General features: G+C 26.9%; 1 protein-coding gene across 6 annotated transcripts; it reads right to left on the bottom strand.

Moving 5' to 3' along the window:
• Positions 1-36: 36 nt before the first annotated feature.
• Positions 37-14813, bottom strand: LOC122517570 (spondin-1-like). Of its 6 annotated transcripts, none has more exons than XM_043636032.1 (17): positions 14707-14813; positions 9380-9584; positions 6978-7221; positions 6584-6770; positions 5743-5907; positions 5467-5590; positions 5076-5206; positions 4611-4836; positions 3744-3906; positions 2918-3263; positions 2161-2371; positions 1701-1871; positions 1393-1527; positions 900-1057; positions 709-787; positions 559-588; positions 37-445 (listed from the first exon to the last, which is right to left on the bottom strand). In XM_043636032.1, the coding sequence occupies exons 2-17, from the start codon at positions 9579-9581 to the stop codon at positions 369-371; spliced, it is 2649 nt and encodes an 882-aa protein (XP_043491967.1). In that variant the 5' UTR covers positions 9582-9584; positions 14707-14813; the 3' UTR covers positions 37-368. The 6 variants fall into 6 exon arrangements, with proteins under 6 accessions (XP_043491967.1, XP_043491968.1, XP_043491971.1 ...); XM_043636033.1 differs by having other exon boundaries at positions 1701-1868; XM_043636036.1 differs by having other exon boundaries at positions 3032-3263.
• Between the last annotated feature and the right edge of the window lie 1489 nt (positions 14814-16302).

Below are 16302 nucleotides of genomic sequence, written 5' to 3'. Positions count from 1 at the left end.
CATGACGTGTTTTAAATGAAAATATTGTATTCAAAATAACATTACCATATGTTTAATGATTAAACATCTTATATTGTTGTGCCGCAGAGATATTTTTTTGTGATGGTATGTATTTGTTATAGATATTTCTTTTCAGGGATATGTTAATTTAATTATCCTTAACAATGTAATACTGTTATGGTTTAAATTAAATAAGAATATACAATAGATAGATAAGCTAAAAAACGAATTTTTGAACAGTTCCACAAATAACTGAGTGAAAAGATTTATTACGGACATTCTAACGTCGTACAATTTCTAAATTCTACAACTGTAGAACAAAGTCTACCATTTGGACCACGAGAGGTTGAACTTTGATATTTCTTATTCTATAATCCGACGTAATTCCCCAAGCTCCAAAGGAACTTCATTATTGAGCAAGATTGCACTTTACAATCTACTGAAACTAAAATAATAGAAATTATTCAATTTATTATATGCATATTAAAAGTAATAGGATTCATGTATCACGCGATATCAATTAATTGAATCAGTTATAACACTTACATTATTACTTACTTTCTTTTACTCTTCTATTAATTTTTTCTGCTGTAAATATTGAAATAATATTTAAATCATTTATATATACATATATATATTTATAGATTTCTCGTAAAAATGTTCATAAATGTTTTTATTCGTTTAAACATTTAACGAACATTTACTTACAACACGGCGGTATTTTACGACATTTTCTTTTCCGTAGCAATTTTTTGGGACAACTTTTGCCCTCGCCTCTAGCCGACATCTGTAAAGAAAATTTACAATAAATTGTACAATCAACTTAACTACTTTTACCGCCATGTATGTTCTATTTTTTAATAAGATTATTTTGTAAAAAAAGAAAAATATATATATACAAAAATCTTCCGCGTGCTAATTGTAAAACCACGACAGCTAGTACAAGGTGACCATGCGCTCCATTCTGATACACTGCAATCTATTCGTTGATTGTTTTCTTCTGACGATTCTACCACTTGACTTCCAGACTGAAGACCTTTGAACTCTAATAAAGATTCTGTAAATCAAATATAACGAAAAAATTGATAATCAAATGTTTGTACAATAAATTAATATATTCATACGTGTTTCATTGATTTATATTCATATCAAATTCATAACAATTCAAAAAGTAAAAGTAATCTAATAATTGGTAAATGATAATACGAAAACCACGTATCGAGTTTTTAGTGTAATTAAATTAAAAAACAAAAAAAAAAAGAAAGAGAGATCTATAAAAAATATAGAAATATTAAAAAGTGTAAAAACAATGTTACTTTTTTTTTTTGATATAAAATCAAAATATTCCCCAACGTGATATATATTGAATTATTATTTTTAAATATAGTATACCCGAGGTTTCATCAAACTGTGCTCGTTTTGTCTTTCTCCTGTGTTGTTCTTGTACAGGTATATGATAGCTGAGCACACTGCTGAGGGATACCTTAAAATTTTTCATAAGAGCCGACAAGTTGGCTTTTAATTCTCCTTATTTCGTTTGATTAGCGTGCACAGAAGAAAAGATGATTTTTTTCTTTTTTTTTTTATCTCACGTTAGAATTAAACGCTAATACAAATCTAATATATTATTCTTTCTTTATTATTTCTTTTTGTTTTCTTTTCTTTTTTGGTTTAATTGGTCATATAACATCACCACTTACTTTGATAATTTCCACAAACTGTATAACAATATTCCTTGGTTGGAAAGTTATTTCTATTTCCACCGCATCCTGTATATTTAAAATGATGACACTGTCCGTCGTGTTTGTTGAAATAAACACGTAATATATGTTCGGAACAATTTCCTTCTAATTTCGGTTCGCTGCATACTTCTAAAAAAAAGAACATTAATATATTTTTATCAACGAAATGATTTAAATTAATTAATACATTCGAAGTGTTACGTTAACCAGTTAGCTGTGATCGACAATTACACTATAAAATAATAATAATAATAAATATTAAATAATAAATATAAATATAACAATATTTTTTATCGATGACGATTATACTCGTCATTTGCAATAAATTTAGGTAGACCCTTTTCCCAAGAAGTTTCCACACAATTAACACTGTGCTTTAAATAAATAAATAAATAAATAAATATATTTATATATTTACGCGCAGCTTCCTCTTGAGAAAAATCACAAAATTTTCTATCGGCCACGCAAGATGCTTGTTGTTGTTTGCATTCCTCTATGTTCGGATTATCTTCTCCCATACGATTAGAATTTTCTTTATAATTTCTCGTTCTCAATTGCAAACCTATTCCACAACTGGAACTGCACGGGGTCCACACCGACCATTGCGTGTAATGTTCGGGTGGACACTTCTACAAAAAAGTAATTAAGTCTTTTATTTAAACAAAACTTTTACCATAAGATAGAACATAAAATAAATTTCAAATGAATTATATTTCGAATAATTCAATGAGATTTTCTCTTTATCCTATCATATTACAAGAAAAGAAATATTTCAAAGGACGAGTGTCCGGTGTTACATGTCGTAGAAACATAGTTACGATGAAAATATGATAATAATTAATTAATTAAAACGTACACAGAGAGATATACACATATATATAATATATATATATGTACAAATGTTCACAGAGTGCAAGGATTTGCGACAAACGGTGCAGGTATCGTCTCGTAACGTGATTATTATTTATGAAAAAAGAATTATTATATTAATGATATGATATCTAATTGTTAGTATTTAAAAAAAAAAAGAAGAAAAGGATGCTTAACATAGTAAAAGATATCACAATGTGTTATTAGAAAAATCGTGATAATTCGTTCGAATAATTTTCTATGATTTTTATATTATTTTTTATTTTTTGCGAACTAGAATTTTCTTTTCATTTTATCGTTCGTACCTGCAACCATTCCTCGTTTACCTCCATATCCGCTTCGTCACCCTCGTAAGACATATTATTATCGTTTTCTTCCGTGACCTCGTCGTTTTCTTCATTCACTGAAGAATTCCTTACCTCATCCTGATCTTCGTCTGAACAAGATTCGTTATCACATTCGATATTCTGTTCGAGTTCCGGACCGTTTTGTTCATAATTGCATTGCTTTCTATATTGTTTGTGTATAAAATTACGTGAACGTGACTTTATTGCATGACCACAAGTTGCTGTACAAGAACTCCATTCGCTCCAATCGGTTAACATACACTTTCCACTACCCAGAATACCAGAATTGTGACCATTATTTCCACTACGAATAATATCATTCATTAATTGTTACATCAATATCTTTTTTAAATTATAAGATCATTTTTATATATTTTTATGTTAATAATATATTTGATTTAATAATGATAATATATTTGGATGTTTAATAATAATAGGAAACACTAAAATAATGAATAAAGTTCATATAAATATATGTTTCATTAGGTAATACTTTTAGAAGTTAATAAAAGGAGGCATACAAATAATTAACAAAATTCATATAAATATATATCTTATATTAATTCATATACTTTTATATAAATTATTGAATTATTTTTATATCTCCTAGAAATCTCATATTATGTCATACTTTTGTGTGTATGAACCTTTTAAATTATTTTTGTTTTCTATTCTTACTACCAAAATTAATTCAAAATATATTTTATGATATTTTGTATATATTATTAATTACTTAATTAATTTGTTTTACTTTAATAAAATATATATTTTAATATTCCCTTACCATTCTTCTTCGTAACAATTTATCCTACTCGTTAACTGTACGTTACATTTATTAATTACAGCAGCAGTCATGTTGTGATACTGTCGTTGTCTTAGTTTACTACCTCTACCACATGTTACTGAACATTCGCTCCAACCACTCCAAGAACTTACTCTGCATGCTTCTACGAATTTGAATAAGATTTTTTTCAAGTAAGTAATTAATTAACATCGTTATTTATAAGGCTACTTTTTACAGTTAACACTTAACTCATTATTTAAAAGCAAGAGCATAATAAGTATAAAGTTACTACAGAAAAAAAAAAAGAAGAAGAAGAACAAGAAGAACAAGAAAAAGAGGATTTTCTAAAAGTTTTATATAAATATATATACAGAGGATAAAAAGAAAATTAATGATGCAGGATTATGATCAGATTTAAACTTATAGTTTACCTCTCGTTCAGTTAAAATCCATTATTATTTTGATTGCTTAAGGGATACTTTTCAAAACTATTAAACGAGATACACGAAGCACAATATATTTTTTTTCATTTAATTTTCTTTCTCTATCTTTAAGTTTATTAATTATTATTATTATTTCTTTTAACTCTCAAATTTATTATAATTTAATATACATATACAATATATATATATATATATACATAATATTAGGATGAACTAAAAATTCATACTTTCATTGTGTTATAAACAATGCATAATGAATTGTTTTTGTTAAATTTACTTTGGAAATATTAATAATAATAAATAATAATAAAAAACGAACTTCTGGTTCACCCTAATATACATATATATATTGAAAATAATGTGCTCCTGTATCTTGAAAATAAAAATAACGTAATATCTACCAAAAGGAACAAGCAATACTTGCTATTTTTATAATGACGAGGTTTAATAGTTGTAGAACCTTGTTCCGTAGACTCGGTCGTAGTTTTATTACAAGTTTTCTCGTACAATCTTTGACGATTCAAATAAAGTTTTGCTAATGGTTTCATGTCCAAACCAGATGGATCATAAAACGGTGACCTGGAATCATTTGGATAAGTCGAAGTAATACGTCGAATGTATCCCTGTGGTTCTGTCGGTGAATTTGGAGACTGTAAAACAAATTATTTCATCAATGATTGTAATAAATTATTTTCAATTTATTAATCGATTATTATTAGAATTATATATATTATTATTATTATATATATATAAAATAATTTAATAATAAATTAATATACTTATACTTAGTATATTATTTCCTATAGTGATTATAATTATTCTGACATATTTTATCCCCCCTTAACTCCCTTCCTTCCTACCACCGTACCCCTCAGTTTTGATTTCTTACCAAATATGTTATACCATCGTCGGTTCCTGCATCGTATGGATACAAATTTAATTCTTTATGCTCGATCCATGTACAATCTGGCAAACATAATTCTAATCCAGATACACCTACTATCCAATCAGGTGATGGGTCTATCAAAAAATGTTTGAACAAAATTATTATAATAATATTTAACAAACAAACACAACAGTGGCGGATTAAGATGTAAGCGGATTAAGCTGGACACGGGTCCTAAAATTTAAAAGTCTCTTTTTAATGTAATATTTAAAATTTATAAAATTTATAAAATTGTAAATTTGTATTATTTCGGGGTTCCCGTTTGACTTGACTTGATCCGTCACTCTGGCAAATATAAAGATAATTATTATTGGAATATAATTAATCATCGTACCGATCATCGACACCAAAGACATCAAATGATGTTTGCGATCTACACGAAATACGGCAAAAGTTCTACCGGTTACGTTAGGATAACTGATTCCTCGTGCTTTTATTATTGTCCTGATATGTTCGCTCTAAAAAACAAAAAAAAAACAAAATAATAGAGAAACAAAAAATGGAGAAGTATTAAAAAAAGTAGAAGGAAAAATAAAAAAAAAAGAAAATATATACAAATGATATATAAATATATCATCGAACGATATCTAAATTAAATTAAATGAAATACTTGATTTTTTAATTCGGATTCCAATCTTCTCGTTGATCCAAGCTCGGCAACTTGTTTTAAACCTATACTTGCGTATCCGTTGTATTCCCAAAATCGATAATCGACCGTGTGAGATGCACCGATCACATCGGAAAATCGTATGAGCCAACCTTTGCTTGGAAAATCCTATATAAAATTAGGTTAGAACTTATTTTTAATTTTATAAAATATTAATGAACAAAAAAATAATCATTTTCTTACAATCATTCGTATTAAATGATAATTTAAAATCAATATTTCCCAAACTGTGATTCAATATCGATGTGTATAGAAGAAAAAACAAAAGAAAACAAAATGGCGGCTTCCCCCTCTCTTCTCCGAGAATCGGTTTCTTTTTTCTCTAATTTTTTTTAACCCCGTTAAATGAAAAAATAAAAATGATCGTATTAAATAGTATGACGTATGTCTTGGATTTGTTTTTTTTTTATATATATAAGTAGATCGGGTAAAAATTTTGCAAAAAATATCAGCCTAATCCGCCATATTGCTTGTTGAAGTTTGGGAAACGTTGTTTTTCGAATGTTTTACGATAATATACGATCAGAAGAATACGATAACTGTGGCTCGTATTTTATAGATTAAGAAATAAACGTTAAGATGAAGTTTTATAGTTGGTGATTTAAAAAGAACAAAGAAAAAAAAAAGATATTAAAAGAAGAAGAAGAAGAGGAAGTAGACAGCAGCAAATGGGAACTTGTTTTGATTAACACACACAGACACACACAATCGTTGCTAGAATATGTATATATATGTATAAAAAAAAATAGAGTTTCTTTTTCTTAACGTTTGAATCAGCACATGCCTTTGGATGTGTATTTCTAGACCAAAGCCCTTCGAAAGTAACTTCATACTTGGCCTCGTCACAAGCACAACATTTTTCAAGAACCGGACCCTGATCGTCGGCTTTTGCTTTTGTATCTTGACATATGTTTAAAACCAAATTCGAATCGTCCATGTACCATGTGTCCGGTGTTTCCAAAATGGTTGCTCTGTAATCGAATAACAAAATGAAAGTAGAAAAAGAAAAGACAAAAAAAAGAAAGAAGAAAAATATTACCCGTTATTAATATTAACCTTATTAATATTATATTACAGTATATATATATATATATTATAAAAATATTAGATTTGTTTATTAAATAATATATTTGATATAAAAATCATTTTTAATTTTTCTTTTGAGCTCGAGAGATTACCTAATAAGTACACAACCGCTACCTTCGGCAGGGCTCGTCCAAGCAACGGAAACTCGTTCCTTTGGTACTTTGGATACTTCGACGACTGCGTTGGCACATTTATCGGAAAATTTGCTGATCGAATCGTCCATAATATCAAAAGTACCGATTTCAACGACCTCACTTTCGTTCTCAGTTTCAGCTGATATTAGAAATCTCGTGAATTTTCTTGGTATCGGTCCTGGACTCTCCGAATTTACTGTCACTGAATTAATAATAATTATTAATATATATATTATTTTTTACCATAATAAATGGACTTGAGATTGTACGTAATTTTATATATAACACATACATATTTATATTTAAATTCTATATTTAAATATTTTATTTTATTATTATATATAATTATTATATATATATGTTACGTATAATAAATTTCATTAATAATATGAAATATACATATATTATAATAATTACATCTTTACAATGTAGTTTTATTTAAGAAATTTCATAAAAATTAAAAAAAACATTAGATCAACTATTGTTTAAAGTATTATTTTGTCAGGTTATCTCAAGTACTTGAAAAATCGTGACTAAAATTACGTGGGGGACACCCTGTATATATCTATTTTTATTAAAACAAAAACGAATATAAAATATGAACACGTTGCATCAGAAAGCAACGATGATAATGATGATGATGATGATGATGACTCATGACCCTTGACCACGTTCCCCATCTCCCCCCTTCCTCCTCCTCCTCCTCCTCTTCCTCATCCTCCTTTTCCACGATCATTCCCATAACCTTGAATTACGGGAATTAATCGTAAAAACGCAGTTAAATGAAACCTTCGTCGGTGCGTCAAGTTTCTCACGCGTTACGATGCCAATTTTTATTATTATTATTATTATTATTATTACTATTACTTTTTTTCGGTGTCCCCTTGCTATTTCATTTAATTTCAATTCGACGCGTATTTTTTTTCTCTCTTTTTTTTTTTTTTTTTTAATTACCTGCGTTTAGATGCATCTGTTTTTTTTTTTTGTAACTCATAGGAAATTAACCGTAAAGTGTTTAAATTAAACGTTTTAATAATCGTTAGAAATGATTAAAAAAAAAAAAAAAGAGGAAACAAAAAAGAAAAGAGGAAAAGAAGAAATAGAAGAAGATAAAGGAAGAGAATGAGAAATTTCATTTCCGTCTAGACATCCGCTTTAGATTAAAGTAAGGGATTTTCATGTTGCTAGTAATAGTAGTTGGTATCTCTCTCATCGATCATGCGATATTTTAATGAATACCGTCTCTTACTGGCATCCAAAAGGGGGATGAAAGTAAAGGGCTGATTTAAACGATCCAAAAAGCCAGTTGCCTGTATAAACCACTTTCCTCCCTCTTTCTCATTATTGCAACTTGAAAGCACTCCAAAGACTCGAGTAATGATTTTGTATAATATTCATCGCTCTTTACGATTATTATTATTATTATTATTATTATTATTATTTGTTATTTGTTATTTTATTTATATGATATTCATTTCATTGACAAATTTTTCTTTCTCTCCTTTTCTTTTTTCTATTTTGTATAAATTAATCGATCAAATTCTCGAGACTATTTTTATTTGTTTATACTTTTATATTTCATTATTATATATCATATAAGAATAATTTTGTATAATATATTCGTTTCGTTTACTAATACAACTGTGCATTAATACTTTATGCATTTATATAACGTTTATTTATTTATTTATTTATTTATTTTCTTTCTTTCTCAAATCTTTTGAGATAAAAATTCTTAATAAATATGAATTTTATGTATTTAATTTTTTATAGTACGTTTCCTTTGATTATTTTCTCTCTTTTTTTTTTTTTCTCATTTATAACGTTATGCAATTTAATATTTACATATTTTATTTCATATTTCGATAGAAAATAAATCTACATATTGGTCTAGTTTCATTTATATTTAAACTATATATATTTAAATATATTTTCCACGTTTATAAAAGATACAATTATAAATACGTTTCATCGATCATATTTATACTAACCAAAAAAAAACTTTTAAATTACGATATATATATATATATTTTTTTTTCTACCAACAACAAAATTGATTCGATATTAATTTCCGTTGTTTCGCATTGAAAAATATTTGAACGACGATCGGGAACGAAATAAAAAAAAAAAACACCAATGGCGTGCCGGAGAAGAGGAGAAAAATAAAGAGGGGGGACGGGGGAGGGGTTTGTTTGGTAAAAAAAAAAATTACGCGGAGTGCGAAGAAGAGGGGTGCGCAGGTAGTAAAAATAAAAAGAAACAAAAAAAGTGAAAATATAAATTCTATAACACGGGTATAACACACTCGAGATACGTATTTGATATTTCTAATTAATTTGTACCTGTAATTAATAGTTTACCTGTATATTTGGTATCCGGCATGTATGCGTATACGATGTCCGTTCTATTGTAAAGCGTCATGAAGAAAGAATATTTGTCTTCGGCAGAGGAACGTGACCTTGTTGTACCGTCTATCATCCTGTTACATCTCGCCGAATAACCGCCATTTGTTGTAATTAATAGCAGTAAAATATTACAAACAATTCGTCCCGGTAGTAACATTTTCTGCAAAATGATATACATATAACGATATAACATGATTTTTAATATATAAAAAAAAAAAAAAAAGAAGATTGGGGGGGGGCAAAAAAAAATAATAAAAAAAAAAAAAAAAAAAGAGCTTATTTAAATAGCATAAAACGATTTTACGTTCGGTAAATTATTTCGTGATTTCAACGTCGAAAACTAAACGAAACTAAACTAAACTAAACTAAACTAAACTAAAGCAATTTCCAATAAAAAGTTTCGCATTGTAATTTGTAAAAAAAAAAAAGGAAAGAAGACAAAAAAAATTTGATAACCGATCGCTGCTGAAATATCGATTGTCGAAAACAAAAAACCGTATTACAAAGGATGGAAAAGAATATAGAAGAAAAAAGGTGCAACAATGGAGGGGAAAGAAATAATGAATGAAAAAATGAAAGAAAAAATGTCATACGAATGAATTTGAAATATACGACAGTGATCAATTGATTGCACAAAATAACGTTCGATATGCGAATGCAATACTTGTCGAGGATCAAATGTTGACAAAATAAATAATTAAAAAAATATAAAAAAAAAATAAAAAATTTATATCCATTTTTGAAATATATTGGATTAAAAGTAAATTATTTTTGAAAAATTGAGTATATGGTACGAATATTTCTTTGATACATTGTATAACTACATATATAAATATTATATAAACAAAGTATATATATATACACATTTGAACGTATGTAAATTTATCTGCAATTTATCGAACGAAAATTCTATCTATCTTTTAATTTAGGTTAATTAAAGTTTACTCATCGTCATTGGAAAATCTAATCACGAAAATGTATACGTGTTTTCTCTCTCTCTCTCTCTCTCCCTCTCTCTTTTTTTTTTGTTCACATTCATTTGTATAAAATACATTTAAAGTGTTTATACACCTATGTGCAACACAACGAATTAACAAAAGTAAATAAAATTTTATTTCGTTCGAATTAACGTATGATTCATTTATATGCGTCATATTACGCAGGACGATTTTATTAATTCATTTTACGAGTTATTATTACTTTGTTTATCTTTTTTTAAAATAATAAATAAAAAATAAAATGATAAAGGAAAAAAAAAACTAAATTAAAATCATATGACATAAAAAAAGGTTTTAACTTTGCCGTTTTAATTTTATATATTCTTGAATGAAATAAATCTTTTATATTAATATTTATATATATTTGTTTAATTATATATATATTAAATATAATTTAATATATAAATAAACGTTAAACGTAATATTTAATAATATATTCTTTCTTCTTCAAGTATATCTTGTTAGTTTCTCTTAACTCTTAGGAAAAATAATCGATAACCTCTTTGCAGAAACTCATTCAAGATGATCGCAATAGATATGCAGATTTAGTTACGATAAAAATCTGTTAAATAATTATCGTCGAGGTAGCTTGTTTCTTTCTTCTTTTTTTTTTTCTTTTTTTTATCGTCTCAAATTATACAACCTAGTGAATGAATGGTTAATGTGTTCTTTTAAATATTATTATAATAACGATATAAACGGTTCACGTAGAAGCCGCAAACGTGCTGATCTTGTTTTTTAGATTTGTTCCAAGTTTGTTTGACAAACTTCACCAACCGAGGAAGATCTATCGACATTGAAAGTTCACTTCGTTTTAAATAAAGTGAAGATTGAAAAAGTTCAAATTACTTTCTTAAAACGTTTTATCAAATCTTTCCTTAGTTAAAAGCTATATATATATATATTTATATCTAATATAAAATATATTTTTTTATTAACCAATATTTAATTTTATTTAATTTTTATATATTAATATATTTTTTTTAATTATATTTAATATATATATTTTATTTTATATTTGTTTATATTTATTTTAGATATATATAGAGTGGTAGATTAAATGTTAAATGTACTGGACGCCATTTTGAGGCCCCGAAATATCAAAAGACCCCGGAAAAGTTCCCGAGAACTTAAAATATCTTTTCATTAATGATTCAAAGAAAATAATGCATTCTAATGCTGACATAAATTGATTTAACTAACTGGTTACTGGATATTAACACTTGCAGCACGATTATCTTCTCATTAATGATTAATCATTCTTTAAAAGCATACAAATACTTAACTTTTTTATTTAAATATATTTCATACGAAGTATTATTTATATAAACCAATCATCAAAACGTTTTACTTAAATACGAATATGTTTTCATTAATATATTTTGTAATAGAAATTTTCTTGAAACACATTTTTATTTCTAACTCAAATTTGCGAGCCCAGAAATATTTATAGGTTAGGTGTTATACTTTCCACCATTGTATATATATAAAATAAATATAAAATATAAAATAATATATATATATAATACATAAATCAATGCATGTATATAAGCGTGTGTATATATATATGTAAAACACCAAGAGACATAATGAAAAGTTTTCTATAGGATCGTTCATTTATAAACGTTTTCCCCGAACGAAAATAAATCCTCGAAGTAGGGGCAATTTGTAAAAGAGATAAATCTGCATGCGACATGTCAGAGGGTTGATCGTGTTCGTTCATCGACTTTACGAATATATATATATATATGTATATATATGTGTATATATATATATATAAAGATAAGTTAAAAGACGGAACTCTGAAGCAATCGATTTATTTTCTATGGTTTCCAAACCCGACGCATGGAAATCCATTTAGAATACGAATGGATGGATGGTACTTCGGTTACATCAAACGTCGTTTGACTAAAATTCATAACGATTTAATTATATAAAACAGGCCAAGGTCGTTTATCTATTTTGTTTTTTTTTTGTTTTTCTTCTTTTTTATTTTTTGTCAATAAAACATTTTGTAATATACTCGAATCCTCGTTCAATGGAAATTTTTATTTGAATAATTAGCTTTATATTTTGTTCTTTTTTTATCGTAAATTATATCTAAAGATTCATTTCAACGAGATAAATGTATGATAAATGTATGCATAAGAAATATTATGTATAATTTATACAGGGTCTCTGAGGGTTTGTTTTCTTTTTTCGTACATACTTTGCGAGAATATTATACAATCGTAATGATGAGAAATAAATGTTGTAACGAGTTGTTTGGAATTCAATTTGAGTTCAATTTAAAGTAAAGAAATATTGGAAAAAAATTAATATTTTTGAATAGATTGATTTTTACAATTTGATTTGTTGGAACAATGGTAAGCATCTTAAAAACTTTACGTTTGTTTGTTTGAAAAAAAAAGAAAACAAACCAACGAGAGTAAATCTTTTATCAATGAAAAATAATATTATTAAATAAATCATTTGTCGGTTTGTTTAAAAATATTAATAACAAATAATACGACAAATTTGTGATATTTAATTAAATCTATGATTTCTTTAATATAAAATGAATAATTTCTTTGTTAAATCTGTGTATAAATTAATCTCTAAATTATGTATTCAAGATAATCATTCAATATCAATTTACAATAATTAATAGTTCGATTAATAATTATCATTAGATAAAAATAAAACAAAATTAATAGATGATTAGTTGAATCCATTAGTTTCTCAAGTTTATTGTCAATATGTTATTTTTGTATGACGTTGATCATGATCATAACCATACACAACTTCGATTAATAATTATCTCATAGAAGGGGAAAGCAAAAAAAAAAAAATTAAAAAAAAAACAAATAAACAAAAAATACAGAGATTATTATTCTCGTGTACTCGTTTCCTTAAGAGTTCATTGCCAATATGTTTTACCGATGACGGTCATGATCATGACCTTAGATTGCGAAACCTTATTAGAATTAAACGAGAAATAATGAAGTTTAAGGACTTCGATCATATGCATGCGTTTAAGTGTAAAATATATATTCAAATATTTATTCAATATAAACAAAACAAACGTGATATTCATTAAAATATATTAACGTATCGAAACTTGTACGAAAAATATTTGTTTTCTACAAAAATGTAACATTTCAATGAATCTTTCAAACGAATTCAATTAATTGACACACTTCAATTAATTGGCACACTTCAAACTTATTACGAAAAAAAAAAAAACAAAAAGACAGAACAAAATATGGAATAAAATAATAAAAAAATATATGATATTGAAATAAAATAATTGATAAATAAAATTAATAAATTAAAATATGTAATATTTCGGTGCGAATGAAACTAATAATGAAAGTTAATTTAAACGTTCCTCCCCCCCTCCTTCCTCACCCACCACTACCACCCACGTAATTATCTCAAAGATAATATGATCGAAGAAAGGATCGATCGAATATTTAATTTAAATCGGTTGAATTTTGTCTAACACGATTAAGATGGTAAAAGTAGAAGTAAAAGTAGAAGAAGAAAACGAAGAAGAAGAAAACGAAGAAGAAAACGAAGAAGAAGAAGAAGAAGAAGAACGTTTCCGGGGGCTAGAAACGTCTTGCGAACACTTCGAATACCTGCCTAATAATAACCGGAATCGTATTAACAGGAAAAAGAAAACAAAGGAATAAAAAAAAACCATCACTCAAAAAGACACGTGCACTTGAGTACTTTAAATAAATAAAATGAATGAAAGAAAGTAAGTAAGAAAGAAAAAAAGAAAGCAATAAAATATATACTTAAATCTCAAATTGCTCGACGTGATAAGAAAAGAAGATTCCAATAAAAAAAATGTAGATGAAACTTCGCAATATCCTGCAAAGATTCAACCAATAATCACAGATTTCAAAATAATCGCTCAATTATCAAATTTAATCATCGAATCACGATAAAAATTCGATACCTAACTATCTAACATTCATTTTCCAATGAAAACTTTGCGAATTTATTTAACAATTATTATTCGAATTATTATTATTATCAATGTAGAAAAAAAAGGTGCAAAAAAAGCTTTCCCACGTGTCGTAGTTTCACCCCGTTAACTGTTGTTGTTGTTGTTGTCTGTTGTCTGTTGTTTTATATTTAATATCTTTTTCTTCACTTTCTTTTTTTAAGTATCACCAAGAAATCAAAACAAAATGGAGTAAAATGACCAACACCGAGTGTCACCAAATTGATAGAATGAGATAAAAAAACGAGAAAAAAAAAAAAAGAAAAAAAGAAAAACAAGATACTAACCGGTCTCTTAGACTATGACCGAGTGCACTAAATCTGACACGGACTACTACTATTCACTCCTCCGCGTTCTGAAACGTTCTACCAGCAGATTCCAACAGAAGACGCGTGCGCAAATACGACGACGACGAATAAAACTCGACACAACGCCGAAACTATACGTTTCCCAAAGGGAATTTTCTATCCCCGGTCCCCATCCCCTTACCCCCCCAACCCCCCCTCGAACCCCACCACCGTCCCCCTTGCCATCAATCCCTTTATTTTACTTCACTCCCCGTACCCTTCACCGATACGTGAAAATCAAACGCGAACGCAACTTAATCGGCGGACAGTTAATCAAATTTACAACAAAAAATTAATATTCAAATGTTCTAATGTGTGTTAAAGTCTATTTTAATATAATATATTTGAATAAATATATAAACATTAGGTTAGGGGGAGGGGGGGAAGAAATCTATTATTATTATTATTGTATACCCAATCTAAGGAAAATATTAAATTAACGAAGGTAAATTAATATTTTTTTCATTTAATTAGTTAATATAATTTATAGTTAAGGTATATATATATATATATACTTTATATTATTTATATTATATTAATATATTATTACTTTATATTATTTTTTTATTTTTTTATCAATTATATTATTACTTTATATTATTAATTATAATTATATAATAATTAATATTAATTAATAATAAATATAATTAATAAGTATATATATAATTGAAATAATGATCATGTATGATTAAAATATTAATTATAATATATTAAATGTATATATATATATATATTTTTGTTTTGTTTTTATTTTATTATTTACAAACAATTTATAAACAGTTTATAATATATTATATCATACATTTATCGTTCAAATGATTTCCAACCGATTTTTATTTTTAAACCGAAAGATATTATTCCGATGATTGGTTCTGGTAGTTTGCCAACTTTACACTGACATGAGTTATCATTTTCTTGGGGTGGAGAAAGTGGCAGAGTGGGGCGGGGGTCAAGGGGGGTGGTGGTGGTGCCAGGACAAATCAACTAAGAATACTTTTCTTCCTTTTTTTCGTTTCCTCATCTTTTTAATCATTTTTTATATAGGTAATAATTGATCATTATTTATTACTTTACGTAATTTCTTTCGTTTTTTTTTTATTTAAAACGTTTTTAAAAACATATTATTTATAAACGAGATACCCTGTATAACATTCGACTAGATAAAATCGAAAGAAAATACGCGTGGATACACTTTTTAGAATAAAACTACTCGATCGTCAATGATATTCGATGAACAAATATAAAAAACAAGGTTGCCAATGGCAACCAACGTCTGTCTTATTCAATAATTTTTCCTTTTCACCAACGAACAACGTGTCAAATTAAATCACTCAGCGATATTGCTACGTCATTAACTAAATTTCTAAATCGTAAGAGGACATTTAATAAAAGTGTGCAAACTAACAACTATTTCGAGTATGTCGAGTTGGAGTTCAACACTCGTGCAATCGCAAAAGGTTAAGTTTTCTTTGTTTTTTCTTTTTTTTTTTTCTTTATCTAGCTAATAATATAATAAACAATAAAGAAGCTTTTTTA

This window comes from Polistes fuscatus, unplaced genomic scaffold (genome assembly GCF_010416935.1).
Source record: "Polistes fuscatus isolate 324 unplaced genomic scaffold, CU_Pfus_HIC Scaffold21, whole genome shotgun sequence".
Classification (NCBI taxonomy): Eukaryota; Metazoa; Arthropoda; class Insecta; order Hymenoptera; family Vespidae; genus Polistes; species Polistes fuscatus.
This window is presented reverse-complemented; position numbering and strand designations above follow the sequence as displayed.